Source organism: Doryrhamphus excisus, chromosome 9 (assembly GCF_030265055.1).
Source record: "Doryrhamphus excisus isolate RoL2022-K1 chromosome 9, RoL_Dexc_1.0, whole genome shotgun sequence".
Taxonomy (NCBI): Eukaryota; Metazoa; Chordata; class Actinopteri; order Syngnathiformes; family Syngnathidae; genus Doryrhamphus; species Doryrhamphus excisus.
Genome location: NC_080474.1, coordinates 5,104,293 through 5,130,668, shown reverse-complemented (window position 1 = coordinate 5,130,668; position 26,376 = coordinate 5,104,293). Strand labels below are relative to the sequence as shown.

The 26,376-nt window shown below is 40.5% G+C and overlaps 1 protein-coding gene across 1 annotated transcript in view; it reads right to left on the bottom strand.

Annotated features, from left to right (window-relative positions):
• Positions 1 to 893: 893 nt before the first annotated feature.
• LOC131135488 (E3 ubiquitin-protein ligase SH3RF3-like) overlaps positions 894 to 26,376 on the bottom strand; it is a 107,577-nt gene continuing 82,094 nt past the window's right edge. The window contains exons 4-10 of the mRNA XM_058081440.1: positions 19,368 to 19,676; positions 18,895 to 19,010; positions 15,315 to 15,485; positions 11,940 to 12,199; positions 7,512 to 7,831; positions 2,894 to 3,270; positions 894 to 1,728 (exon numbers count right to left, since the gene is read on the bottom strand). Of these exons, the coding sequence (XP_057937423.1) occupies positions 1,560 to 1,728; positions 2,894 to 3,270; positions 7,512 to 7,831; positions 11,940 to 12,199; positions 15,315 to 15,485; positions 18,895 to 19,010; positions 19,368 to 19,676 (1,722 nt within the window). The 3' untranslated portion in view covers positions 894 to 1,559. The remainder of the gene's footprint in view (positions 1,729 to 2,893; positions 3,271 to 7,511; positions 7,832 to 11,939; positions 12,200 to 15,314; positions 15,486 to 18,894; positions 19,011 to 19,367; positions 19,677 to 26,376) is intronic.

Genomic DNA, 26,376 nt, shown 5'->3' with positions numbered 1-26,376 from the left:
TTTTCAAAGAAGCATATATTCTTGATTGAACAAATCGTTAAAACAAAACATTTTCCCGAAAATTCTCCCTTATTACCACCGCCGTTCCTTATAACCCTGTTTTAGAGTACTTTAAATTTTTAGAATGTGCTATGAGCCAACAAAATAACAGCTTTGGACACCCCCGGAGTCAACCGCTTCCTGTTTCCATGTGTTAGCAACCTAAAAGGATGCTGACGAGGACGTCATGATAAAAAGACTCACGCTAACCAGAAAATGTGCTGTTAGGAATGGAATATTTTCCACTGTTTTAGTCAAAGTACGGCAACATGCAAAACTATGCACATCCACCACAGTCGCATAACGCATTCGCTTTTATCTGTGCTCACACATACTAGTTTCTAGCTATGCCAGCAGCTTATGTTGCCTCTGTGACAGATGTTATAAAGTACTCGCTTTTTTTGTCGTAAATTTTCAACGTTAACCAAAAAAACACGCTAACGGAGGCTCCGCTGAGCTTTCACCTTTTTGTATATGTTGAGTTTATTAGCCAATCACACTTTACACACCAATCAGGATGTTCCCCTGTGCTTTTCAGCCCTTTCCTTTGTTGCAGAACATCACACACACACCAACACACACACACACACACACACACACAGAGTGAGTCAACCCTTGAGTTTGGCTGTGCTTCTATCTCCAAGGAGGGGAAAAGGTAGATCGTGTGATGGATGTAAACTTGCCCTTTCCAGTCAGGACATATAGAGCTTGATATAGCAGACTGTACACCCACTGAAGCCATATAGAAAAATATCAACAAGAGTCGTACAACAAAAAGCTTATTTTCCCAAATTCACGTGTGTTGCTTTTTTTTTTGTTTGGGTTAAAAAAAAAAAAAAAAAGTAGGGCTGGACCATAATCATCACATTTAGTAGATTCTGCATGAGTGCATCGTAACAAATCATGAATATCGAGACTTTTCTTACATTCAAGACATTTTTTTTCCCTCACCTGAAGCCGACGTGTGCGTGAAAAAACATGAAATAAAAGGCGGCTGTATACATTTGTAATAAATATCAAAAATGACTGCACCGTTTCTTGTTCAAATAATAATAATAATACTACAAAAAAAAACAAATCCAGTGACAGATCACAGCGTGACAAGTTTGGGACAACACAGATATCGAGCCGAACATTTAGAAACAAAAATAAAGAAAACAAGAGGAAAACATAACGGGTATTTATCGTTAACACGTGAAAAAGAAGCGACGGTGTGCTTATTGCCACAAACACGACGATCCTGTTTGGGTCCGAGAGGAAGAGGAGTTCTGAGGTCGCAGTTTGAAGCTGGTGGACGACACCTGGGAAGCTTTTCTTTCTGTGCTTTAGAGGATGGGGGAAGCGTGGGAACCTTCATCCTGGTCAGTTCCTGCTGTGCTGTGATGGGAGTCGGACGTCTTTGTGCTACTGTCTTTTCAAAAAGGAACTCCTGCGAGATCCCGTCAAAGGACATTTTTGAAGGTGAGCATCTCCTTTTAAGGCAGGTTGGAAAAGCGAAACATGGTGTGTGTGTGTGTGTTCTAGAAGCTCTCCACAAAGCTGCCGGGAAACAAGCCGGTCTGTCCCGTCCTCTGCAGGGTGCCTTTGTACCAGCCGTCGTCACGCTTCTTGTGCACGAACACCACGTCGCCCTCTCGAAGCTCGATCTCTGCCTCGCTTTGCGGCGGGTAGGGCACCACCACACGGTACCTGACCCCACCCCACACACACAAAAACACATCCATCAATCATCAATCCATACTGCTGTCAATGTAGTCCCATAATAAAAAGGCCTCCCTTGGCACAGGTTAGATTAGGTTAGTGTCACCAGACCATTTTTGCAAAAAATGTCGCAAAAATATCTCACCGGGATGGGGATGCGATCATCCGCCAGGTAGCGGCTACAAAGCCCCGGTCCTAACCCGCTTCGCTATGAGTACGGCCTGGATTTGGGAGCATTCAGACACTATGTAGCACTTTTTAGTGCAGGAGGAACTTTAATTGTGTGCGGGGCTGCGTTGCACTCCAGATGATGTGTGACATGTGATGAGTGAGCGTTGGTGCAACACTTGAAATGTGTGTTGTACACACTGATATCACACTAATATTTCTATCAGAAGAGGGAGTCAGCTGCATCTGCGCTTCAGAAGGCAGCGGATACGGCTGGAGGGGCCCGGCAGAGGCGGATAAACCTGCTTTTTTAGTTTTCAGTAAATAGAAATACTAGAAATAAAACCATAGTGAAATACAAAAAGTGAGTAGGGGATACCAGCATTTTGTTCATGTTGTGCTAAAACAAGCATATTGGCTTGTTAACTATGCTAAGCTAAGCTAAGTGATAAACTATGAAAATAAATGTTACAAAAATAAATAGCTGTTGGCCATTTTCATTTTGTAAAAGTAGCTCTCACAAGAAAAAAAACTTTTGGGAGCCCTAATATACGTACAAATACTACATTTAAATATTTATTTTGCATGCATGTGTTCGGTATCGAACGATTTCACACCTGGATTATCAGGATCGTTATCATTTATTTAGTCTAATCATCACCACAATTCCAAATGCTGAGGAGTAAATATGCAGGCTGAATGTTACAGCAGGATTGAGGATTGAACCAGCAACTGATAAGTTGGGAAACAACCCTACTTTCCTGTAATAAGCAGATCGTTACAGTCATGGAAAATGTTAAATTATTTTACACCAACAGAGGGCGCCAAATAAATATCCTATTCATTTTCAATAGGAAATATGAAGTTACAGTAAATGTTTTTCCCCCCCAAAAATAGCCAATGTGTCCTGACAGAAGTGAAAAGCATCAAGTGACCCTCATCAGCCAATCACAGGGCACATACAAACACACATGATATCACCCACCTCTCCCTGGACAAGGGTTTGGGTTCGGGTCGTAGCACCATCAAGACGCTGTTGGCTCGCGTTGCAGGGGGCGACATGGGAAAGTTTGTATCTAAGGAGCCCGACTTCCTGTGCAGGGGTTCCAACCCCACGGCCCCCGCCATGTCGATCTCCACCGGACAGGAGCCGGCCCGCCCCTGAGAGGCCATGGGACAGGACCCCGAGCGGGCGTGGTGGTGGTGATGATGGTGGTGGTGGTGAGGATGGTGGCCGACGTCGGTGGCCACGGCGCCTTGGGAAGGGTCGTAGGTGGGCGGGGAGGAAGGAGGCGAGCGAGGTTTCTTCTTGGCCGCCGCCCCTGACAGGAGCTTCAAGAGACCTCCTGATTTTCTCTCCTTCTGTGGGAGCAGAAGAGGAGGGAATGAAGAAGGAAACGTGGTTGTTCCACAGTTAGCCACAAGATGGCAGCATTCGCCTTATTATGCACGGCGTTCTCTGTATACTCCACATGTAACATAAAACATACAGTATGCATGCAACAGAACATTTGATTGGTTCAGTGATCAGGTCACGTGATAAATGGTAGTAATAGGAAACATACAACGTGTGTAACATCTAAACTACATTAAATACAGATTCAACTCCATGGAGGACACTGACAAGCATCAAGTTGGCAGTTGCTCTATGAGCTCATACTGTTCAACATGATATGTGTGTGTGTGTGTGTGTGTGTGTGTGTGTAGTGTGTCTGCCAGACATTATCGGAAATGCTTTATCGTTTCCCGTAGTTTGAGTTAGACCAGAACAGACAGACGACGCAGCGTCACCACCAGCTGTGTGTGTGAGACGATCGAACACCCATCATATTAAAACTGCAATTATTATGATACAGTACATCACTTATAGAATTCAAACCATGCTGTCTTAAGACTACAACACCCTAAACAGAGTGGTTAATGTGCAGGCCACACAGCTAGGGAGACTGGAGTTCGATTCCACCCTCGGCCATCAGGTTGCATGTTCTCCCCGTGCGTGTGTGGGTGTTCTCCGGGTACTCCGGTTTCCTCCCACATTCCAAAAACATGCTAGGTTGGCTAATTGGCGACTCCAAATTGTCCATAGGTATGAATATGAGTGTGAATGGTTGTTTGTCTATATGTGCCCTGTGACGTGTTTACAAGCTTCTGAATAAGGTTTTTAACAATTAGAGCCCTCTATTCATAAAATAACACCCCTATAGTCACCTTTACACTCCTAATACCAAATATAATAAGATAAAACAAGACATTTAAGACATAAGATTTATACTTGTACGTGTTGCTGCGTGGGTTACGGTCGCAACAGTAGGGCGTCTAAGGGGAAATTGTGCCTCTTGTGAGATCGTGCAAACCTGCAATAAAAGCCTGTTCATTTCAGTCTGGTGCTTGTGTGTCTCTACGATCATTATAGTAACATTACTGACGCCTAGTGAGTGTAAAATGCTACATATCTTTGAATCTTTGAATGTGTCGTCTGTGTTTAACTTAAGCATGTACATTTTTGACTAATAATAGAAATAGAATAGAAAAAAAAAATGAAGCACAAAGTGGAGAGGGATTACCAACACTGTTCGAACAACAATATGTGTGTATTTTTTCCCTCCTCCAGCAAGGTGGATGAGTTTGGCATGGAAGAACCCGAGAGCCCAGACCTCAGTCCCGTCAAGAACCTTTGAGATGAACCCCAACAGACACGGTTCATAGTTTCATCCACTTCCATCTCAAGGAAAGCATGGCGTCTCATATATAGGCTGGCCTGATGACCAGGCTAAAGGCTACAACGTGACTCCCGTTCCGTCTGGTCATCCATCATCTTACATTATCATTCATCAGTGGTGAGTAGCTATACATTTTAGACTTTAAATGTGTTTAAATACAGGGGTCTCAAACACGCGGCCCGCGGGCCAAATGTGGCCCGTAGGACACTAGTTTGAGGCCCCCGCCTTGATATGAAAGTTTCATGTTAGTGCGGCCCGCGCAAGTTTGATATGGATGCTGTATGGTATCATGTACCCAGAAAAAATTATTACGTTTGATTAATGTTCATGTTAAAGGTTAAATAACTGTTAATAGTTATCCTCCCTATCCGTGTGGAAGTGGTAAGTTTTTGGCTATTTAAGTTTAAAGGAAATAACTTGAAGGCTACCGTTTAGGTCGCTAGCTCTCTAGTTTGCGAGTTAGCATGCGTCTCAAGACCCTGCAGTTGCGCAATATGTTGTAAATAAAAAGAGTATAAATGTGACTATAGTCGTGTTTTGTCATGTCTACAGGGCTCTAATAATGCTTTGTTCATTTTAATCTGAAAAAAATAATTTGTCTACCCACCAACTATATGTGGTTTCTTAAGTTTTTATTATTTGCCGTTTTATTATTATTATTATTATTATTATTATATTTATTTATTACTGATTGATTGATTTTCTTTATTCTTGATTTGTTTATTTATTTTTCATCTTATTTTGTGCAGAAAAATAAAAATTAAGATATTTGAGAACAGTGGAATGTTTTATCAGAGCTTTTATTGTAGAAAATCGGAACCAAAGCACTGAAAAAGTTTGTATATTTTTCTGTTTTTAATAAATGCGTTTTTTTTTTTTTTTTTGAAAACCTGATGCGGCCCAGCCTTGCCCAGACCCTAGCTCCAGTGGCCCCCAGGTAAATTGAATTTGAGACCCCTGGTTTAATACATGTGCAAAATTGGAGGAGAACGTCAACGTCAAGCTCACAGGAAGATTTGGAGCGTGAGGAGCAATGTGTGAAAAATTTAAATTTTTATGGGCGCGTCAATTGCTGGCTGTTTTTTTCTGGTAGTTCCGGAGTAACCCCCAGGAAAAGCAGGGATTTGCTGTACTCCTATTAGAGACCAAGCTACACTCGGCTAGACAGGTAAAGACAATGCAATCCCAATCTGCGCTTGTGTTCGGATGAGAGGATTCATTATGAATTTGTGGGCCTCATAAAAAAACAAGAGCCATCTTTGAAGGGGGGGGGGATGATGTAAACAAGCCTGCTGTTCCACCGTCACAGAGCTGTTTGTCAGCTCGCCATGTAGTTAGATTAGCTGTCCAACACAGCGGAGCCAGCAGCAAAAACAAATGGAGCTTAGACAGATGCAAGCTATTCTCTGCCATCGCTCAACGTGCGCACGTCCCCGTTTGACACCGGCGGCAGCCGAGGCGGCCCATGAGTCAAAGTTGAAGTTGCAAGTAGTATGCAACGAGAAATAAACTCATTAGCGCACTTTAGCGCCAAATGTTGTGCAGCTTTGTTGAAAGAAAAATGCTTCAGTAATTAGCTTGCATATGTTTCGCCGTTTTTGCTAGAGGGGGACCCCGCATGTGTCAAATCAAAAGCTATTACATTGTCGGACAGATCTGTTTAATCAGCAGAATATTTGTTTTTGTTTACTAGTTTGGAGTGCAGTGGAACCTTGGTTAGCGTCATTAATCCTTTCCAGAAGGTTGGACTCTAGCCGAAAACAGTTTTTTCCAATAAGAAACCATGTAAATCTAATTCACCCATTTCAGAAAGCCAAAAATTTTAATGCAAAACATGTTTTTCAGAGTTTCATAATTAACTCATTCAATCCCAGCCCTTTTTCTGTACATTTTTTATTATTTTTCAAGGCACACACAATGAATGTGTCCTAGGGCTACATGCTATTTAAACGTACCAACGTCAAGAATAGACTCTCATCTTTCATTAGAAAAAAAAGTTTGTTTGTATCAGTTTCCGTTCTCAACAAAAGAGGCAGAAAAAAGGCTGGAAAATGTACACAAACTGGGGTAAAGTAAATTTTGGTTGTTAACCAAAAAAAACCTGCTAATGGAGGTTCCACTGTATTACTTTCGTTTGGCTGCAAGTGCGTCTGCACAGTGGTGCTTCGGTTTGTCTCAATCTGTTGCAACAAAAACTCAACTGTTATGTGTCTGTCTTAAACCGTTCCCCCTTGCAACCTGTGCTAACTAGGAACCTTTAGATTACGATCCCACTGGACAGTACCTTAGTACTTTATGATGAGTTCTTTCTCCAAATTCAATAATGTTTCTCTTATGGTAGTGGCAGTCTTCAATAAAAAACATTTTTGGTAACACTCAAAAATACACAGTGCACCTGAACTAGTGTCCGTCTTAAACTGTTCCCCCTTGCAACCTGTGCTAACTAGGAACCTTTAGATTACGATCCCACTGGAACAGACACTACATTAGTACTTTATGATGAGTTCTTTCTCCAAATTCAATAATGTTTCTCTTATGGTAGTGGCAGTCTTCAATAAAAAAACATTTTTGGTAACACTCAAAAATACACAGTGCACCTGAACTCCTCATCAGTGCATGGTAAAGTGCTGAAGAGGAGGATGGAAGGAGACAGATACAAAGTTGTTAATCGTTATGTGTGCATTTTATGAACACATAAACCACCAACACATAAAATAAAGATGATTAAAGGATTCCCTGACTGGAATCTGTCTATAGTGTCCCGACTCTAAAAGGACCACCATCTATTCTTCACATGTGGATGCTTCGTTTGGGGACGCGACCAGTTTTCTAGGCACACTGTTTGTACGATAACTGAGACAGGACACATAAACCGAGACTTACCTTTTCCGTTTTGGGGGCACAAGGGGAAGATACGTGCGAGGGGCCTGGTGAGGGCGGTTGAAGGGGGCTACCCGCTTCCCCGTTAAGAAGCACCGCTGACACATTAGGCGGCGTGAGGCAGGACAGAGGCGACGAGAGGGGCAGATGAGGCCGTGACGCGGGGGACGACAGGGGCGACGGTCCCAAACTGGGTCCCGGGGACGTCATGGAGAGAGGGCGACCCGATTGGCTGGAGCAACGTGACGGGGAGGAGCTCTGAGAGCGCAGGGATGATATAGACACCGTGGGACGCTCTGGGCTTCCGGCAGGGGAACTGTGGACTGAAATAGACACACACTCATTTTCTGCATGAAGATACTGTCACTGACAGCAGCCATTTGTCCTCATTAACTCATGGGGGAGACATTTATCTCCATATTTAACACATCTCAAGACACTCTAAGGTTAAGTCTTACATAGAAATACAAGTGGTCCTCTTTTACAGAATGGAAACACATTTTTCCAAAAAGTAACTTCAGAGGGCGAATAGTGTCAGAGTTCTCATTCTTTTCCTGGAATTATTTTCCAGGGCATTTTAAGCCACTACAGAGGCAGATGAATCAATATTAGTGACACTTGGCAACTTCCAGTTTTATGTCAAGGTCCTTAACAAACAAAAAGCAACCTTAATGTCGCCCGGAAAAGGAACTTTCCATGTTTTCCGATAACATTTTCCCAAGGTTTTCCAGTTTCTCCTGCTCAGCCACACTGAGAGCAACAGTAGCCACGTATACATGGATTCAAATATTCCAATTGAATTCGGTTTATTTGCTCCAATGGAAAGAATTGAATCTTTGTATACACCTCATTCCGAAAGAAAAGTGCCAATCTGAATGAACATATAATCGGATTCCCAGGGGTGGAATATTCCTTTCCCCAATCCGATTGAGGTATCTTGTACCCACTCAAACGGAAAGTTGTCAGGGTCGTGTTTTTCTTCTTCTGTTATTTATTGGCGGTTGGCAAGCAGCTTTCGGTGGAACAGAATCTAAACCTTCTATACTTTATTCACAAGTCCAGTTTTATTAAAAAAGAAAATATATATCTATATAAAACATGTCCCGAGTTTAATTATAAAATATTAGCCAGATTGAATTTGATCTTTTCCTGTTTAAATTTATCCCGGGTGCGTTCTTTCAGCGCATGCTCAGATATGACGTAACACGCAGATTGAGACGTTCTTTACTTTTAAAAATGGAGGCCATTTTTGATCCAAATTAAATTTCAAGTCTAGACCAACAAAAAACTTCCAACTTGTTATTCCAACAAGGGAAAGAAAAACTCGGTATCACGTGATGTTGATGTTTACGTTTTACTGGGCATGCCCCATTGACTATTTTATTTGATTATAGCGGCGTATGTAGACAATAGATTGGAATATTCCTTTCCATGGATACCATTGTTTTTCATTTGGAAAGAGAAAAATTCCTCATGTAAACGTGGCTATTGCTTATTGAAGTTAAACTTTTACTCTTAATTATGTCTCCCAAATGGCGGTGCGCCAAAGAAAAGGAAAGCCATCATCACGGAAGTGAAAACGAACATCGTAAAAAGCTCAGAGAGAAGAGAAACGCCCTACGTTTTTACTCTTTTATGATATCAAAATGACCGCTGTGAAAAGTGAATTCAAACAACAAACTCTAAATAGGCAACCCAAAATTGCTAAACAACAAACATTTAAGTTTACACAACTTCCCATGCACAAAGTAGCTTTCATGTACACCACACAATAAAACCCAAAAACATACTGCACACACACACACGCGGTTCCAAGCCACCTGCCGGACAACACAACACAACACAACGCAAGAGTGGCTTGCTGGTCATGTGATAAAACCGCCTGACACATACTTTATTCCGTAATGTCATCCAGATGTTGGTGTGTGTGTGAGTATGGGAACCGCAGGGAAAAAAACGACAAGAGTCTCTGTCATTACGCCTACGCTGGACACCAAAACAACGTGATGTCATTCCGAGTGTGTTTTTGTGTGACCTGGTAAGTCGTGTTATGTGTTTGTGTGTTTTAACACAACACATCACACTCAGTTCATGACAACGGATGCAGCCAAGCGTTGGCTTTCGAGGGTTTCAAACACATTTTTTAATACTTTGAAGGGTTTTTGGCATGAATGTCTCCTTCATGTTTCAAATGAATATTTCGACTAATATTCCTCCCACATTCCAAAAACATGCTAGGTTAATTAGCGACTCCAAATTGTCCATAGGTATGAATGTGAGTGTGAATGGTTGTTTGTCTATATGTGCCCTGTGATTGGCTGGCGACCAGTCCAGGGTGTACCCCGCCTCTCGCCCAAAGACACCTGGGATAGGCTCCAGTACCGCCCCGCGACCCTCGTGAGGAAAAAGCGGTAGAAAATGAATGAATGAATGAAGTTCATATATTACGTGCGGAGTTCCCCAGGGGTCAATACTGGGACCAAAACTGTTCAACTTGTATTATTGGTATTATTTGCGGATGATACCACTGCTTTTTGTTCTGGAGGGAGTACAGACGAAATCATTAGAAAGGTCAGAGAAGAAATGGTCACACTAAAAAGATGCTTTGATGATAATAGCTTGTCCTTGAACCTAAATAAAACTAAAATCATGCTGTTTCATAACAGCAGAAAGGACACATACCAGCAAATACAAATAGACGGCGTAGACATTAAAAGGGTCAACGAAAATAAATTTCTGGTGATCATAATAGATGAAAATATGAGCTGGAAACCTCATATTACAAATATACAACATAAAGTGGCAAGATTTTCCCCCAGCACACACAACAGGCCTCTCACAAACAATTCACCCAGCCCCCTTTTTACCTGTGAAGAGCCAACCATAATTCCCCAATGAGAGGGTGAGGCAATAAGTCTAAAAGGTACCATATTTACATTTATAACACCCTTCTTTTATATTACAAAAGTCTTTCATGAGTCCCACACTGAAGTTTCGCTTCCTGTATACATTTAAGCACTCGATTACACATAACTTAGATTACCAAACTACCACCCAGTTAACCCCCCCCCTCCTCCAGGTGACACTTGGGAGAGTCCAATCAAGGTGATAAGCCTCTGGCCTGCACTCACATGGGCAAGCCTCCATGTTTGTGCCTCAACCAATCACCTCAAAAAAAAAAAAAAGGAGAAACTGATGAGAAATTAGGAACAAAACCAATGACTTGTAAATGAAAAACTAACCAACTAAAGTGGCAATTAAACAACTTAAATGGCAAACAGATATAATTAAAGTGCTAACAAGAAATATATACTATATACACAAATAGAAACATGACAGTCAGTAAGGATAATTCATAATGCCGGCTACAGAGAACATACTAACTCCTTATTTCTAAAATGTACTTCAACTTGCTGATATAGTTCATCTTCAAACAGCTAAAATAATGCATAAGGCTTAAAAAATAACCAATTACCTAAAAATGTCATCCAATACTTACTATTAGAGCCCTGTAGACATGACAAAACACGACTATAGTCACATTTATACTCTTTTTATTTACAACATATTGCGCAATTGCAGGGTCTTGAGACACATGCTAACTCGCAAACTAGAGAGCTAGCGACCTAAACGGTAGCCTCCAAGTTATTTCCTTTTAAACTTTAAAAAAGCCAAAAATGTACCACTTCCACACGGATAGGGAGGATAACTATTAACAGTTATTTAACCTTTAACATGAACATTAATCAAACGTAATATTTTTTTCTGGGTACATGATACCATACAGCATCCATTAAACTTTCATATCAAGGCGGGGGCCTCAAACCGGTGTCCTGCGGGCCACATTTGGCCCGCGGGCCGTGTGTTTGAGATGTTTTGTATGATTTGTTTTTCCTGAACATTTTTTCTCGGTTCTCGTACAAAGTCCTACAATATTGCTGTTGTATTTTAGACTTTGGTACGTTAATAAAGATGTGGACTCCCACATTTTGTTACATCAACTAGTCTGTTTGCCGTATCAGAAATAAGTTCCATCCTGGCCATGAAAGACGAAAAGAATGTGAAAGTGTTACCACCCTCCTTCTACGCTTCTCGCTCATCTTCAACCTGGTTGACAGGTCACTTTTCCACTTGACTATCTCTTCTGCATCAATTTAAAAAAAAAAAGAACGCATAAAAAATGAACCCATAGCCTGAATGTCACTGATTGCCTTTGGCGACGGGAGATTTGAAATGACAAACTGAAGTATTAATAAACTGTAAATAAAGTCACACATACATTACGTTCTCGGGACAACCTGAAGACCACCCGTAATGTTTATCAGAACGTTCCTTCAATGTGAAAGCGTCAATATCTGTTTGGAAGCTACTTATAAATCTGGAATGAAAGATTTTCAATGAGTACTAACCGAAAAGCGGCGATCTGCTTACCCAGCTGCATTGACGTACGAGTCTGGTTGACGGAATGCTGGCCGGAGCGTAAGCAGTTCTTCAACTGCGCTGCCGCCGTCTGCGGCGAAGAAGCAGGACTGACCGAGTTCACCAACGGCGTTGAAGGACGGGATGAAGATGGCCCCGGAGACGCTGGAGAAGAAGGATCTGAGATTTTACCCCCAGCTTGACTGCATCCGCCGCCGTTTGCTGGACTGGATAAACACGATCCGCGTGTAGCACCGCTTCCGAATGTAGCCCTGAAGAACAAAACAAGGAAAGGTTTGGAATTAGTGGTGTTTCTTCTTGCGGAATACTGAATAGCAACACAACGAGCTGGACTTTATTGACTGCACCATCCACCATTGACTTCCTATATACAGATATATCATATCTGTCATATACAGAGTTATGGCCTCTTGTGTGTGTTCCATCATTGAAAGAACTTGACTTTTAAACCCACCTATAAAGCGGACAAGAGGATATTCCGGTTGTCCTGTTATACACACAGCCGTTTCCCATCAGGAATATAACCCTTGTGAGTGAAGCGCACGGAAACGGGGACGCGGAACACAATGTTATGTTATTAAACTGGCACCGTGTTGATGCTTCTTTGCGTGGGACAGCTGAAGGAGTCGGCTCAAAATGACGTTACTGTTGCGACACCCCTGCGGCAAAGTGCCCGGAAAACTATTGAAAATATTACACACTGGGGGTGACATTAAGGATGTGTTGTTAAGTTATGTACGAACATGCACTGCATAGTGGTGGAGTGGCTTTTAATGTGGTATTGCACAATCTTTGTGCAAAATAAGTCATATAAGTCATTTTGAGGTTTATGATTGGAAAAGCGTTGCATTATGTTTGGGCAACGGAGGAGGAAGTCCAAATTGGGAGAGACTGTGTTCGCGCAACATGGAGATAATGTACTTGCAAACGCAATATTTATTTAAAAAAAAACACAATTAAATGACGCAAATGAGGATCGGATGACACTTTGAGGACTCATTACATTTGTAGCAACATTTAATAAACTTCTATCATTTTGTAAAATCAAACAGGAACACAAATAAACAAAGCATTATTAGAGCCAAAACACGACTATAGTCACATTTATACTCTTTTTATTCACAACATATTGCGCAACTGCAGGGTCTTGAGACACATGCTAACTCGCAAACTAGAGAGCTAGCGACCTAAACGGTAGCCTCCGAGTTATTTCCTTTAAACTTAAATAGCCAAAAACTTACCACTTCCACACGGATAGGGAGGATAACTATTAACAGTTATTTAACCTTAACCTAATGAACATTAATCAAACGTAATAATTTTTTTCTGGGTACATGATACCATACAGCATCCATATCAAACATTAAACTTTCATATCAAGGCGGGGGCCTCAAACTAGTGTCCTGCGGGCCACTTTTGGCCCACAGGCCGCATGTTTGAGACCAATGTAGAATGTGTTTTATTTCTCTTGTGTATATAGTTTTGGCCTCAGAGGATCCATTGAGTTTCCTCTGCCTTTTTGGAGCGAGGACATACTCCTAGATTTAGATTACTTTCCATATCCTGATGATCATCATCTTCATAAAAAGGTCTTATTATTATTGCTGTTAGCAATCAAACACCACTTGTTATTAAAACTCATATTTGGTCATTTTTATAACCGTATAATGAAGGCTGCAGGGGGGAGGGTGAAAGGGAAAGTGAAAAGTGGGGAAGAAGTAGTGAAAATAGAGAATATGAGAAACAGCAGGTGCCACCTTTCGCTTTATGCAATGACGAGGGAGGTCTGAAAATATCATCTAATAAGTCAATTTGTTATATTTTCACTCGCGCTTCCTTCTGCTAACCTCATCCTCCATAAGCTGCGAGGATTCTTTATATGATTCTCACACACGTACCTCCACACACGTCTAAGGACACTTCATTGGCTGGCTGTATTTTCCTAGTGATTAACCAGAGGCACTTAGCCCTGAAATATACTTTAGTGTCCACACTAAATATTTATGACACATAAATGGCTTGGACTGTTAACTTTATGTTTTAAATTCATGTGTCTTCTTTGCCCGCGTTGTTGTCTGGTTATCGTTTTCAACCGAGTCACACTAGCCGAACCCCGCCCCCGCTCCGTGTAAGCCAATCAGCGAACCAGATTGTTTATTCGTACTGATTTTTATGTTTTTTTTTAATAGTGAAAGACTCACTTAGAGCAAATACCACTTGAAAAAAAAACGTGAGTAACTACCAGTTTTCCTCTTTCCGAATGACTTTTCCGAAAACAATAGTATCCATGGAATATGGAATGGAATGGATATATTCCAATCTCTTGTTTACTTTCATTCACTTTCTACCGCTTTTCCTCAAGAAAGTCGTGGGGGTGCTGGAGCCTATCCCAGCTGTCTTCGGGCGAGAGATGCGGGGTACATCCTGGACTGGTGGCCAGCCAATCACAGGGCACATATAGACAAACAACCATTCACACTCACATTCATACCTATGGACAATTTGGAGTTGCCAATTAACCTAGCATGTTTTTGGAATGTGGGAGGAAACCGGAGTACCCGGAGAAAACCCACGCATGCACAAGGAGAACATGCAAACTCCACACAGAGATGGCCGAGGGTGGAATCGAACTCAGGTCTCCTAGCTGTGTGGCCTGCGTGCTAACCACTCAACCACCTAAAATATATTATTCATTCATTTTCTACCGCTTTTTCCTCAAGAGAGTCGCAGGGGTGCTGGAGCCTATCCCAGCTGTCTTCGGGCGAGAGATACGGGGTACACCCTGGACTGGTTGCCAGCCAATCACAGGGCACATATAGACAAACAACCATTCACACTCACATTCATACCTATGGACAATTTGGAGTCGCTAATTAACCTAGCATGTTTTTGGAATGTGGGAGGAAACCGGAGTACGGAAAAAACCCACACATGCACGGGGAGAACATGCAAACTCCACACAGAGATGGTGGAATTGAACCCTGGTCTCCTAGCTGTGAGGTCTGCACGCTAACCACTAGACCGCCGTGCTGCCCTCTCTTGTTTACATACGCCGCTATAATCAAACTGAATAGTCCGAAAGCTGCTTGCCAACCGCCAATAAACAACAGAAGAAGAAAAACATGACGAAGAAGAACACACCCTGACAACTTTCCGTTTGAGCGGGTACAAGATACCTCAATCGGATTGGGGAAAAGGAATATTCCACCCCTGGGAATCCTATTATATGTTCATTTGGATTGGCACTTTTCTTTCGGAATGGGGTGTATACAAAGGTTCAATTCTTTCCATTGGAGCAAATAATCCGAATGCAATTGGAATATTTGAATCCATGTATACGTGGCTACTTTCAACCACAACACCAACCTGGACACTGGCGTGACGTAGTTTCCAGGGAAGACACCCGATGCTGCGGTTCTCAGCGAGGTACCTTTGAACCATCCGTCTTGACACTTCTCCGTCACCCGGTACATCTCCCCTTTCCGGAGTTCAAGCTCGTCAGCCTTCTGTGGCTTGTATGCGTAAAGAGCTAGGTAGCTGAAAAAGCACAGAGAAAAAGAGAAAGCATTCATTGACTGGCAACATATGGGACAGAAAACAAAAAATACCATATGAATGAAAAATACCACCATTAATGTATGCATATTTTGGATTTTCTCATGCAGAAATTTCATAAATGAGTCATCTTTGCATTTTCAAAAATGGCTACATGAAGTAAAATGTAACTATAAGACAGTCGACACATACACATAATGTCATAATATGCAGTATTGTACTACGTATTGTACTGTATTATTGAAATGACACACAAGCACCAGACTTGATTGATGGCTTTTATTGATGGACGCTTGTTTTGTGTCCATTATTCCACTTGATTTGATTAATGTTAGTTATAACTAGAAATCCACTTGGGGAGCACATACCCTCCTCCCCATTAGTCCTACATTTATTTTACCTCCATATTTACATTCCTTGACTATGGAAAAATACCATTACTAATTTGATCCATAATATTAGTGAAGTAGTTCATTCATTTTCTACCACTTATCCTCACGAGAGTCGCGGGGGGTGATGGAGCCTATCCCAGTTGTCTTCGGGACGAGAGGCGAGGTACACCCTGTACTGGTCGCTAGCCAATCACAGGGCACATATAGACAAACAACCATTCACACTCACATTCATACCTATGGACAATTTGGAGTCACCAATTAACCTAGCATGTTTTTGGAATGTGGGAGGAAACCGGAGTACCCGGAGAAAACCCACGCATGCACGGGGAGAACATGCAAACTCCACACGGAGATGGCCGAGTGTGGAATCAAACCCGGGTCTCCTAGCTGTGAGGTCGGCACGCTAACCACTCGATCACCGTGCAGCCATCACCTTGAAATATTCCAAATAATCCAAATATGTATATATATATATATATATCAGAGATGGCCGAGGGTGGAATCGAACTCGGATTTCCTAGCTGTGTGGCCTGCGTGGTATTAAATTGTGCCTCTCATTATTCCCAAATACATATCTCTTGTCTGTTTTGAAGCCATCAGAATTTTTTTTACTTGACACAACAGCTGCTCTGAACCCATGGCAACACTTCCTGTCCGCCCCTGCACTGAGCTCCTCTATCACCGGAACACATTTACAGCAACACACATGAGCACAAGTCTTATTTATGTCTTATTTTCTCTTTTTACGTCTATTATATTGGGGATTACGAGTATTAGGATGACTATAGGGGTGTTATTCCATATCTAGAGAGCTCTAACAATGTTAAAACCTGTATTTAGAACGTTTTCCATGCTATGAAACTATGAAAATATTATACTTTGCTGCAATAAATGAGGGATTACTGTGTGCTGATTTTGATTTTCACAAACTAGTAGGAAAACAGTTTTCCAACATTGATTTGAGCCGGCATCCAACTGATGGGAATTAATATGACGCCAGGTTCATTTTAGAAAGAATCCATCCTCTAGAGAAGATGCAATGTTGTGAATGGCGACATCACCTCCCTGCCAACAATCAGGAGTCGTAACAGGAAGCGTTTAGCGCCTTTTCAGTGTGCTGGAGTGGGCTCCTGCGTGGGAACTGCCTCTACCTTTTCCATCACAAACGAGCTTGTGTTGTCGTCGTCGTCGTCGTCGCTGATGACAAACGATGAGAGCGCGGAGTGAAGCAGCTCTCTATATGTGCTGCCTGGAGGTTGCCATGGTAACAGATGGTGGAGGGGATCGTATTCCGTCTTCCCATGGCAACAGGAATAGTTGCCAGGTCAAGATTGAAATGTCCAACCAGTCGCCAGACGTGTGTTTGTGTGTCTATATACTTAAGTACTCATCATATTGTGTGGATAAACAGACATTTGTACACATTAAGGGACTCAAACGCAGGACCGTTTTACGTTGCATTTGGGGTAAAGCTTGTAAAATCAGCAGACGCGATGGAAACTTGATATTATAAAAGCTAAGGTGGTAAACACTTCACCCTCATTCGCACATTTGATTTACCAGAACTTGAACAGGATGTGACAGGAAGTGATGTAAAAGAATATACATTAGAATCTCTAACGTTGGTCACCCTCGGCGTTCCAATGCCCCATTTTTCGGGTAATTCAGTTTGTGGCAAAAATTTTCGTATTTTTTCGTACAATCTTGGTTATTGTCCAAATATCGCATTAAACATATTAGTCAGTTTGCCTTGTACAGTATCGTTCCGCATATTTGAGTGGCACATGAAAGGACCCAGTGCTATACTGACTCGCTGACCGTGTAGTTTTTATTGATTGCCAATAAATAACCCACCATGGGGACAAAGAAATTTGGATCGGAAAGTACGCAAAGATTTGGTCACCTCCTGTTATCCCATCACCACTTCAGTAAAAAGAAAAGTGATATCAAATATTTATTCATTTCATTTGTCATTTATAACTATCTTTGGCAAAAAAAAAATATTCCCAATAAAAAAAAATGTGGTCATATTTTTGGTCAAATTAATTGGATTGACATAATTTTCTATGTAAAAATGGTAAAAAAAAAAACACTTTTTTTTGTATGTTTCAGGTTAGGCGGTGGTTGGTCTAGTGGTTAGCGCGCAGACCTCACAGCTAGGAGACCAGGGTTCAATTCCATCCTCTGCCATGTGGAGTTTGCATGTTAAGATTAAGATTAAGATATGCCTTTATTCGTCCCTCAGTGGGGAAATTTGTAATGTAATGTTCTCCCCGTGCATGCGTGGGTTTTCTCCGGGTACTCCGGTTTCCTCCCACATTCCAAAAACATGCTAGGTTAATTGGCGACTCCAAATTGTCCATAGGTATGAATGTGAGTGTGAATGGTTGTTTGTCTATATGTGCCCTGTGATTGGCTGGCGACCAGTCCAGGGTGTACCCCGCTTCTCGCCCGAAGACAGCTGGGATAGGCTCCAGCACCCCCGCGACCCTCGTGAGGAAAAGTGGTAGAAAATGAATGAATGTTTCGGGTTTCATCTCACTTTTTAGAATGGATTAAAAACAAAATCACCACTATTTTTGGTCAGGATATTAATAATTTTGGGTCGTTAGCATAACGGTAATGATGCAGTCAATAAATGTAAAGGTGATGTTAAATGTTACCTATTTAATTTGTAATCTCTAAACATTAAAACTCCTATAGGTGGCGACACAAAGAAAAATAACATGGTTCTGCAAAAAGAAAAAGTATAAGAAAACCTCTTATAAATAAACCATCAGCTGTATTCAGCTTCTAATCCAGACTTTACAAGAGTTTTGAGAAGGTTTATCAGTGTCACAGTGGAGGAGTAGTTGTTAGTAGTAGAAATAGTGGAACGTGGCCAATATCTCTGGGCGCAATGGTGGAAATAATTTTTAAATATACATTATTTAGAACAAACAAAACAGGCACAAAAGGTGGGTGGCGGGAGGGAGAAATGACTCATGTCTACTCACATGTTGAGAGGCAGCTGCACCTTTGCATGGGCCAGCAGCTCAGAGGTTATGGATGCCACTTTTGGGGGCACCAGCACCCCTGCCGAGGAGGGAGAGGGACCTGGGGAGGATGCATCCTGAAGATATATAATATAAGAAGACACATTATTCCGGATGTGTTTGCAGGTTTTCACCTCTAAATGCACCTCGGGTATTATATACAGAGGACACAAAAACACAAAAATCCTGGTGGACAAAGAAATGTGCAAATATTTGACTGAAAGAGACGCATCAGAGGTGGTTTTTGAGAAATACGTCAAATGCAAAAGAGCTGTGGCTTATTTTTAAGACAGTATCTTTCATCTCAGACAATTGCATCATTGTGCAGTTTGCCTTACATCAGCCACAAATCACTCAACTGAAGGCAACAATAGGAAGACTATGCAATTATAAGAATGTATTTCCAGAACTATGCAACGGACGTGAGCGCGCACCTGGATGCGAGCAGCCGCCCTGGGGTCGGAGGAGCTGATGAGGACCGGGTGGGAGATCTCCATACTATGTCTGTTGTTCAGTTGGGCCGCTCGCTGGCTGACGGACAAAGCTGAGAAGGAATGTCGCTTCTTGGCATTTTTCTTCCCTTCGCCTCTCCGGTGTCCCGAGCCATTCCCGTTGGATGGCGATGTGCTGGGGGAGGGGCCGAGGGAGCAGGGACCCATTGGCGACGGATCAGAACTCGGACCTGGAACGTTGGTCGTTGTCGGCTTGTCGATTTCCATTAACTGCTTTGCGGTTTCATTTAACTGAGGAGGGCAGAGATAAAAGGGGGGGGGGGGGGCACATACATTACCTTCAACAGGTTGCATTTTCTTTGAAGCTGTGATGGTAGGCTGCCTGGAAGCGCAATCATCATTTTTCATTCTTGTATATGGGTAATATTTGATCGCAAATGCTAACTGGACACTAATAATAATAATAAATCACAAGACAGAATTAATTCTCATACGTTTCATAACTGCATTCAAGACTGGCATGATGACCAGAGAGCTACTTTCCAACCATAAACCGTACAAAATTATTATTATTATTATTATTATTATTATTATTATTATTATTATTATTATTATTATTATTATTATTATTATTATTATTATTATTATTATTAACAATAATAAAATTTAAATAATAATAATAATAATTATTATTATTATTAACAGTAATAACAATAATAAAAATATAATAATAATAATATTAGTTATTATTATTATTATTTTATTTTATTATTATATTATTATTAACAATAATAACAATAATAAACATATAATAACAATAATAGTAATAATAATAATAGTAATAATAATAATAATAACAATTTTATTATTATTATTATTATTATATTTTTATTATTGTTATAGAGCTACTTTCCAATCATAAACCGTAAAAATTATTATTATTATTAACAATAATAAAAATAAAATAATAATAATTATTATTATTAACAATAATAACAATAATACAAATCTAATAATAATAATAAAATTATTATTATTATTTTATTAGTATATAATTATTAACAATAATAACAATAATAAAAATATAATAATAATAATAAAAATAAAATTATTATTATTATTTTATTATTATATCATTATTAACAATAATGACAATAATAAAAATATAATATTCATAATAATAACAATAATAATAAAATTATTATTACTATTATTATTTTATTTGTAATAATAATAACAAGAATAACAATAATAAAAAATATAATAATAATAATAATAATTATTATTATTATTATAATAATAAGTTAAGTGCTCTGAGAACGCAGCATTTCGTCATTGTGCTGTTTATAGGACAAAGGTGGGCTGCAGACCTTTTTTTTAGATTTTCAAGTGGGCCCTGAGTTGGTAAAGTTTGAGAACGCCTCTATAAGGACAAAAGATAAGGTAATTATGTATTGATTTAGCTATTTGACAGACACAGCACAGTATGAGTTCAGTGGTTTTAAGCACGAGACAAGTCCCATCCTGCTAGAACAATACAGACGTATTGTACCAGCCAGATAGAACAGACTGTCTGCCAGCGCTGGGAGTGAAAGCATCTCTGACTTCTTAATCTGTGCCGGTCACTTGAGCTCCGGTACACAATCAGCTCATTCTCCCCCCCCAGCAGAAGGGCCAAATGTGTCGATGTGATCCGCATCATCTCAATGCTGCCACTGACTGGCAGCCACATTGGGCCACTTGTTTATCAATGCGGATGTGAATGCCGGCCAGCCGACGAAGTGTTTGACAGCAGCTGCAAGCCCAACTTGAATACGAATGAGAAAGACGTGGAGCACATCTTGGTGAACAATGTGCTCATCAGTTATGAGGCTTCATGCGAGTTTAGGCAGACGCTGTTGCTGTCACACGCTCCATGTAGCGTTCATTCATTCATTTATCTCAGCACTCATCACAAAACAAACATTTTCTATTCTTCTTTATGCAAAGCTTACACTTCTAGCTCTGCTCTGGATCTGAAAGACAACACTGTGTCCTCATAAAACTTTATTTACATCAACTGGTGACATCGCACGCATGTGCAAGACTGCGCTTTGCAGCATAACTATGCAAACCAACGGGATTATGCAACAATTTGCAACTTTCTTCGGCTTCATGTTGGGTTATTTTGCAGCCATCATCAATACAGATAAGCACAAAGACTGTCTGAAAGCATATTCTAACAATTTGTTACGCAGTGCGCTTGAGCCTCATTGACAGACATCGGCTAAATAATGTTCATTCATTCATTCATTCATTTTCTACCGCTTTTTCCTCACGTGGGGGTGCTGGAGCCTATCCCAGCTGTCTTCGGGCGATAGGCGGGGTACACCCTGGACTGGTCACCAGCCAATCACAGGGCACATATAGACAAACAACCATTCACACTCACATTCATACCTATGGACAATTTGGAGTCGCCAATTAACCTAGCATGTTTTTGGAATGTGGGAGGAAACCGGAGTACCCGGAGAAAACCCACGCATGCAAACTCCACACAGAGATGCCCGAGGGTGGAATTGAACCCTCATCTCCTAGCAGTGAGGTCTGCGTGCTAACCACTCGACCACCGTGTCGCCCAAAACTGAGACATATTTTTGGCAATAATTTCATTCAACAGCAGAATCCTACAAAAAAACAGAGTGTAGGAACACCAAGGTTCCACTGAATGGAACTGATCCTAATCCTAATTACAGTGCAACCAAACTTATGTTTCAGAAGTGTTTCAGAAGTCACAGGACTCCGATTGTGACCAAAATTTGATGCATGATGTCAGACAAGATATCAGCATATGACACCACCGATGTTCAAAAGGCATCTGTACTAACAATGCAATGTTTTTTGTTGGTGCTTTCAGGGTTCTGATTAGTAGTAGGCTGCACATATTGGAACTATTCGCTACAGAATAGAAGACCAAACCTTAAGAAAAATCATTTAAGGATTGGCACCATACATTGAAGAAGCCAACAAGAGAAAGATACCAACAACACAAGCCTCAGATTTCAGGAATCAAAACATGAAGTCAAAGATATTTTGAGCAGATCATGTGACTGGTTCTTCCTGATGAATGAGAAGCACAACCAAAAAGTGTTAGAGACTACCAAGCACCCTGATATCATCATCTGCTCACGGTCAACCAAGAACATCAGTCTGGTTAAGCTAACAGCCCCATCAGAGGAAAACCAGGAAGACCTGGTAGATGAATGTGAAAACAGAGAATGGACTATGTTCTATTGTGTACTTTCCATTAGAAGATAGGAGCAGAAGCATCTCCATCATCACCATCAGGAAAGACCTGGCTTTTCTCGGTATGACATAACATAAAAGAACATCAATCATGGACAAAGCATTTAAAAACCGCTCGGCGAGAAAGCTATATCCTCCGGCTTTGTAGAAGTACAAAAGCATTCCGAGTACCACGACCAAATATATACTATGAGGGAAGGGGGATGGTTTAATGCTCATAAAACCGGTTTAAAGTCCAGTCCAAAGTCCAGAGACCTCAAGTGACAAACTATTCTGAAACTGTTCTACAATGGGGTACTCGAAGATGACTGCACTGGTGATCTACCAGTCTTTTCTTAGAATCTAGAGATTACCGGACTGGATACTGGACCTTGAAACAACCACCATCACAACAGTGAGATGCCATCAAAGAAGACTTCCAACTCTATCTTCTCCCAACTCATCTTTCGTCTACACCAGGGGTCTCAAACTCAATTTACTTGGGGGCCACTGGAGCTAGGGTCTGGGCAAGGCTGGGCCGCATCAGGTTTTTCCAAAAAAAAAACCAAAAAAAAAAACAACGCATTTATTAAAAACAGAAAAATATACAAACTTTTTCAGTGCTTTGGTTCTGATTTTCTACAATAAAAGCTCTGATAAAACATTCCACTGTTCTCAAATATCTTAATTTTTATTTTTCTGCACAAAATAAGATGAAAAATAAATAAACAAATCAAGAATAAAGAAAATCAATCAATCAGTAATAAATAAATATAATAATAATAATAATAAAACAGCAAATAATAAAAACTTAAGAAACCACATATAGTTGGTGGGTAGACAAATTATTTTTTTCATATTAAAATTCACAAAGCATTATTAGAGCCCTGTAGACATGACAAAACACGACTATAGTCACATTTATACTTTTTATTTACAACATATTGCGCAACTGCAGGGTCTTGAGACACATGCTAACTCGCAAACTAGAGAGCTAGCGACCTAAACGGTAGCCTTCAAGTTATTTCCTTTGAACTTAAATAGCCAAAAACTTACCACTTCCACACGGATAGGGAGGATAACTATTAACAGTTATTTAACCTTTAACATGAACATTAATCAAACGTAATAATTTTTTCTGGGTACATGATACCATACAGCATCCATATCAAACTTGCGCGGGCCGCACTAACATTAAACTTTCATATCAAGGTGGGGGACTCAAACTAGCGTCCTGTGGGCCACATTTGGCCCACGGGCCGCGTGTTTGAGACCCCTGGTTTAGGTAAGCAGCTGAAGTGGACAACAAAATGACCAGCAGGTGAATGTGCATTAAAAGGACTCCATTTAATTAACCGAGACGTCCCAAGTAAAAGAGGTTCTTGTTAAGCACCCTCACGGCTTCAGAGGACACTCCATTGACGTGCGTTCAAAACAAGCACACACAAAGGAGCTGCTATACATCAACTCAAACATTAAGAGATAAACATCTTTGCGCCCTCTGACAAACTTCAATTATCTTTGCCTCCAGCCTCACCTCAGACTCCGCAAACACTCCCTGGAGTGAAAAGTGGAGTTATTCCAAGAGAGGGGGGGTACAAGAACAACCTATACGAGCTCAGTGTCGGTGGTGCACATTTCCATATTAATAAATATGCAAATCAAGCCAAATCATATGCTAATAAGCATGATGGATTGAATAGGAAATTCTCATGGGACAGACGAAAAGGACACGCACACAACCTCCCCAAAGGCAGAAGGTCAGTGATGCAACACACACTCGAAAATCAAACTTAATCACGTCATTTTTACTGACGACGTGCACACACACACACACACACACACATATACACCGCTAAAGTGCAGAGTCATCACTGCGGAAAAGGTGATAAGGGTGTGCCTACATTGGGACAAAGGGACATATGCCTGATAGAGACAATTCTTTACTTGGAGATTTGGTCTGAATGAAACATCCAAGGTTAGCTATTCTGCTTTGAGATAACGCTTGTATTCCGTTTCACTGGGGAGGGTTGCGCAATACCGGGACTTGAGCTGACATCTGCACTGTACATAGTCTGAGGTGCATGCACAGATATCATATAGAGACATTAAAGGTGTTACCTTATCTATTCTGTCCCTTTAATAATTGCAACAGCTGTCACCGTATATTTGAATATACTGTACAGTGGAACATCCAACTACAATTTTGGAAATAAATGTAACTCTTAAGTGTTCAAACTGCTTTGAAGCTGCTTATATTGGGAATTTAAACAATTTATTATATAATTTAATAAGTGTAGACAGAGTATGAGGACCTCAGCTCATAGAGTTGGCTGTCTAATCTGGTCTCAGCCACCAGGAAGTGTGCACTCATCGCTAACGTGTGAGTCTATCCTGTCTTATTTATGTCTAAGATGGACTTTCTATTATGAGGTCTACTATATTGGGTAATACGAGTGTAAAAGTGACTATAGGGGTGTTATGTCATGTCTAGAGGGCTCTAATGATGTTGAATTAGCTTGAATATCAAGGAGCAAAAGAACAGAAGAGTAAGTGCTTGGAACTAGCTGGAATCGTGTTGAAAAGTCAATTAATAAGAGTTGTTCGTTCGTTCGTTCGTTCGTTCGTTCGTTCATTCATTCATTCATTTTCTACCGCTTATCTTTGCAGGCGTGCTGGAACCTATCCCAGCTGTCGTCGGGCGAGAGGCGACGTACACCCTGGACTGGTTGCCAGCCAATCACAGGGCACATATAGACAAACAACCATTCACACTCACATTCATACCTATGGACAATTTGGAGTTGCCAATCAACCTAGCATGTTTTTGGAATGTGGGAGGAAACCGGAGTACCCGGAGAAAACCCACGCATGCACGGGGAGAACATGCAAACTCCACACAGAGATGGCCGAGGGTGGAATTGAACTCGGGTCTCCAAGCTGTGTGGCCTGCACGCTAAAAACTCCTTCACCGTGTATCCCGTAAGAAAAGTTATATATATAAATATGAGGACTTCATTCCCGCAACGTAAAACATCTCTTTATTTTGTTTAGTTTGTCTCATAATATTAAGACTTAAAAAAAATATTATCTTTCTTTAATATTCCAACTTTTTGCTCCTAAAATCATATAATTTTTCCTCATACTACGAGTTTATTTGTGTAAAATTATTGTTACAATATAATGTTTTTCTGTTAATATTTGTACTTTATTCTCATGAAATCACAGCTGTTCTTATCTTGTCATATTATTACTTTATTCCCGTAATATTTCGACATTAATCTCATAATATTATAACTTTTTCCTTCATCTAATTTTCCATAATTCTATTTTCTAGTATTATGACTTATTTTTTTCTTTAATAGTTTATCTTTTTGCTACTAAAATGATGCTATTTTTCTGCATTATTTAATGACATTATTCTGATGAATTTTCCTTGTTAAATTACAATTTTTTCTCTTTTCATTATTGTAAAATGCAGATTTTTAAATTTTTGCATTTTCTTCTTGTTAATTTCCATTTTTAAAATGCACCACAGGCCAATACAAATACAGATAAGGGCCTTGTAAAATTGCTACTTTTTTTCTCATTACAATATGATGTTTTTTGGTTAATATTTGTACTTTATTCTCGTAAAATCACAGCTGTTTTTTGGAAAGTTCTTATCTTGTCATATTATTACTTTATTCCCATAATATTTCAACGTTAATCTGATAATATTATAAGT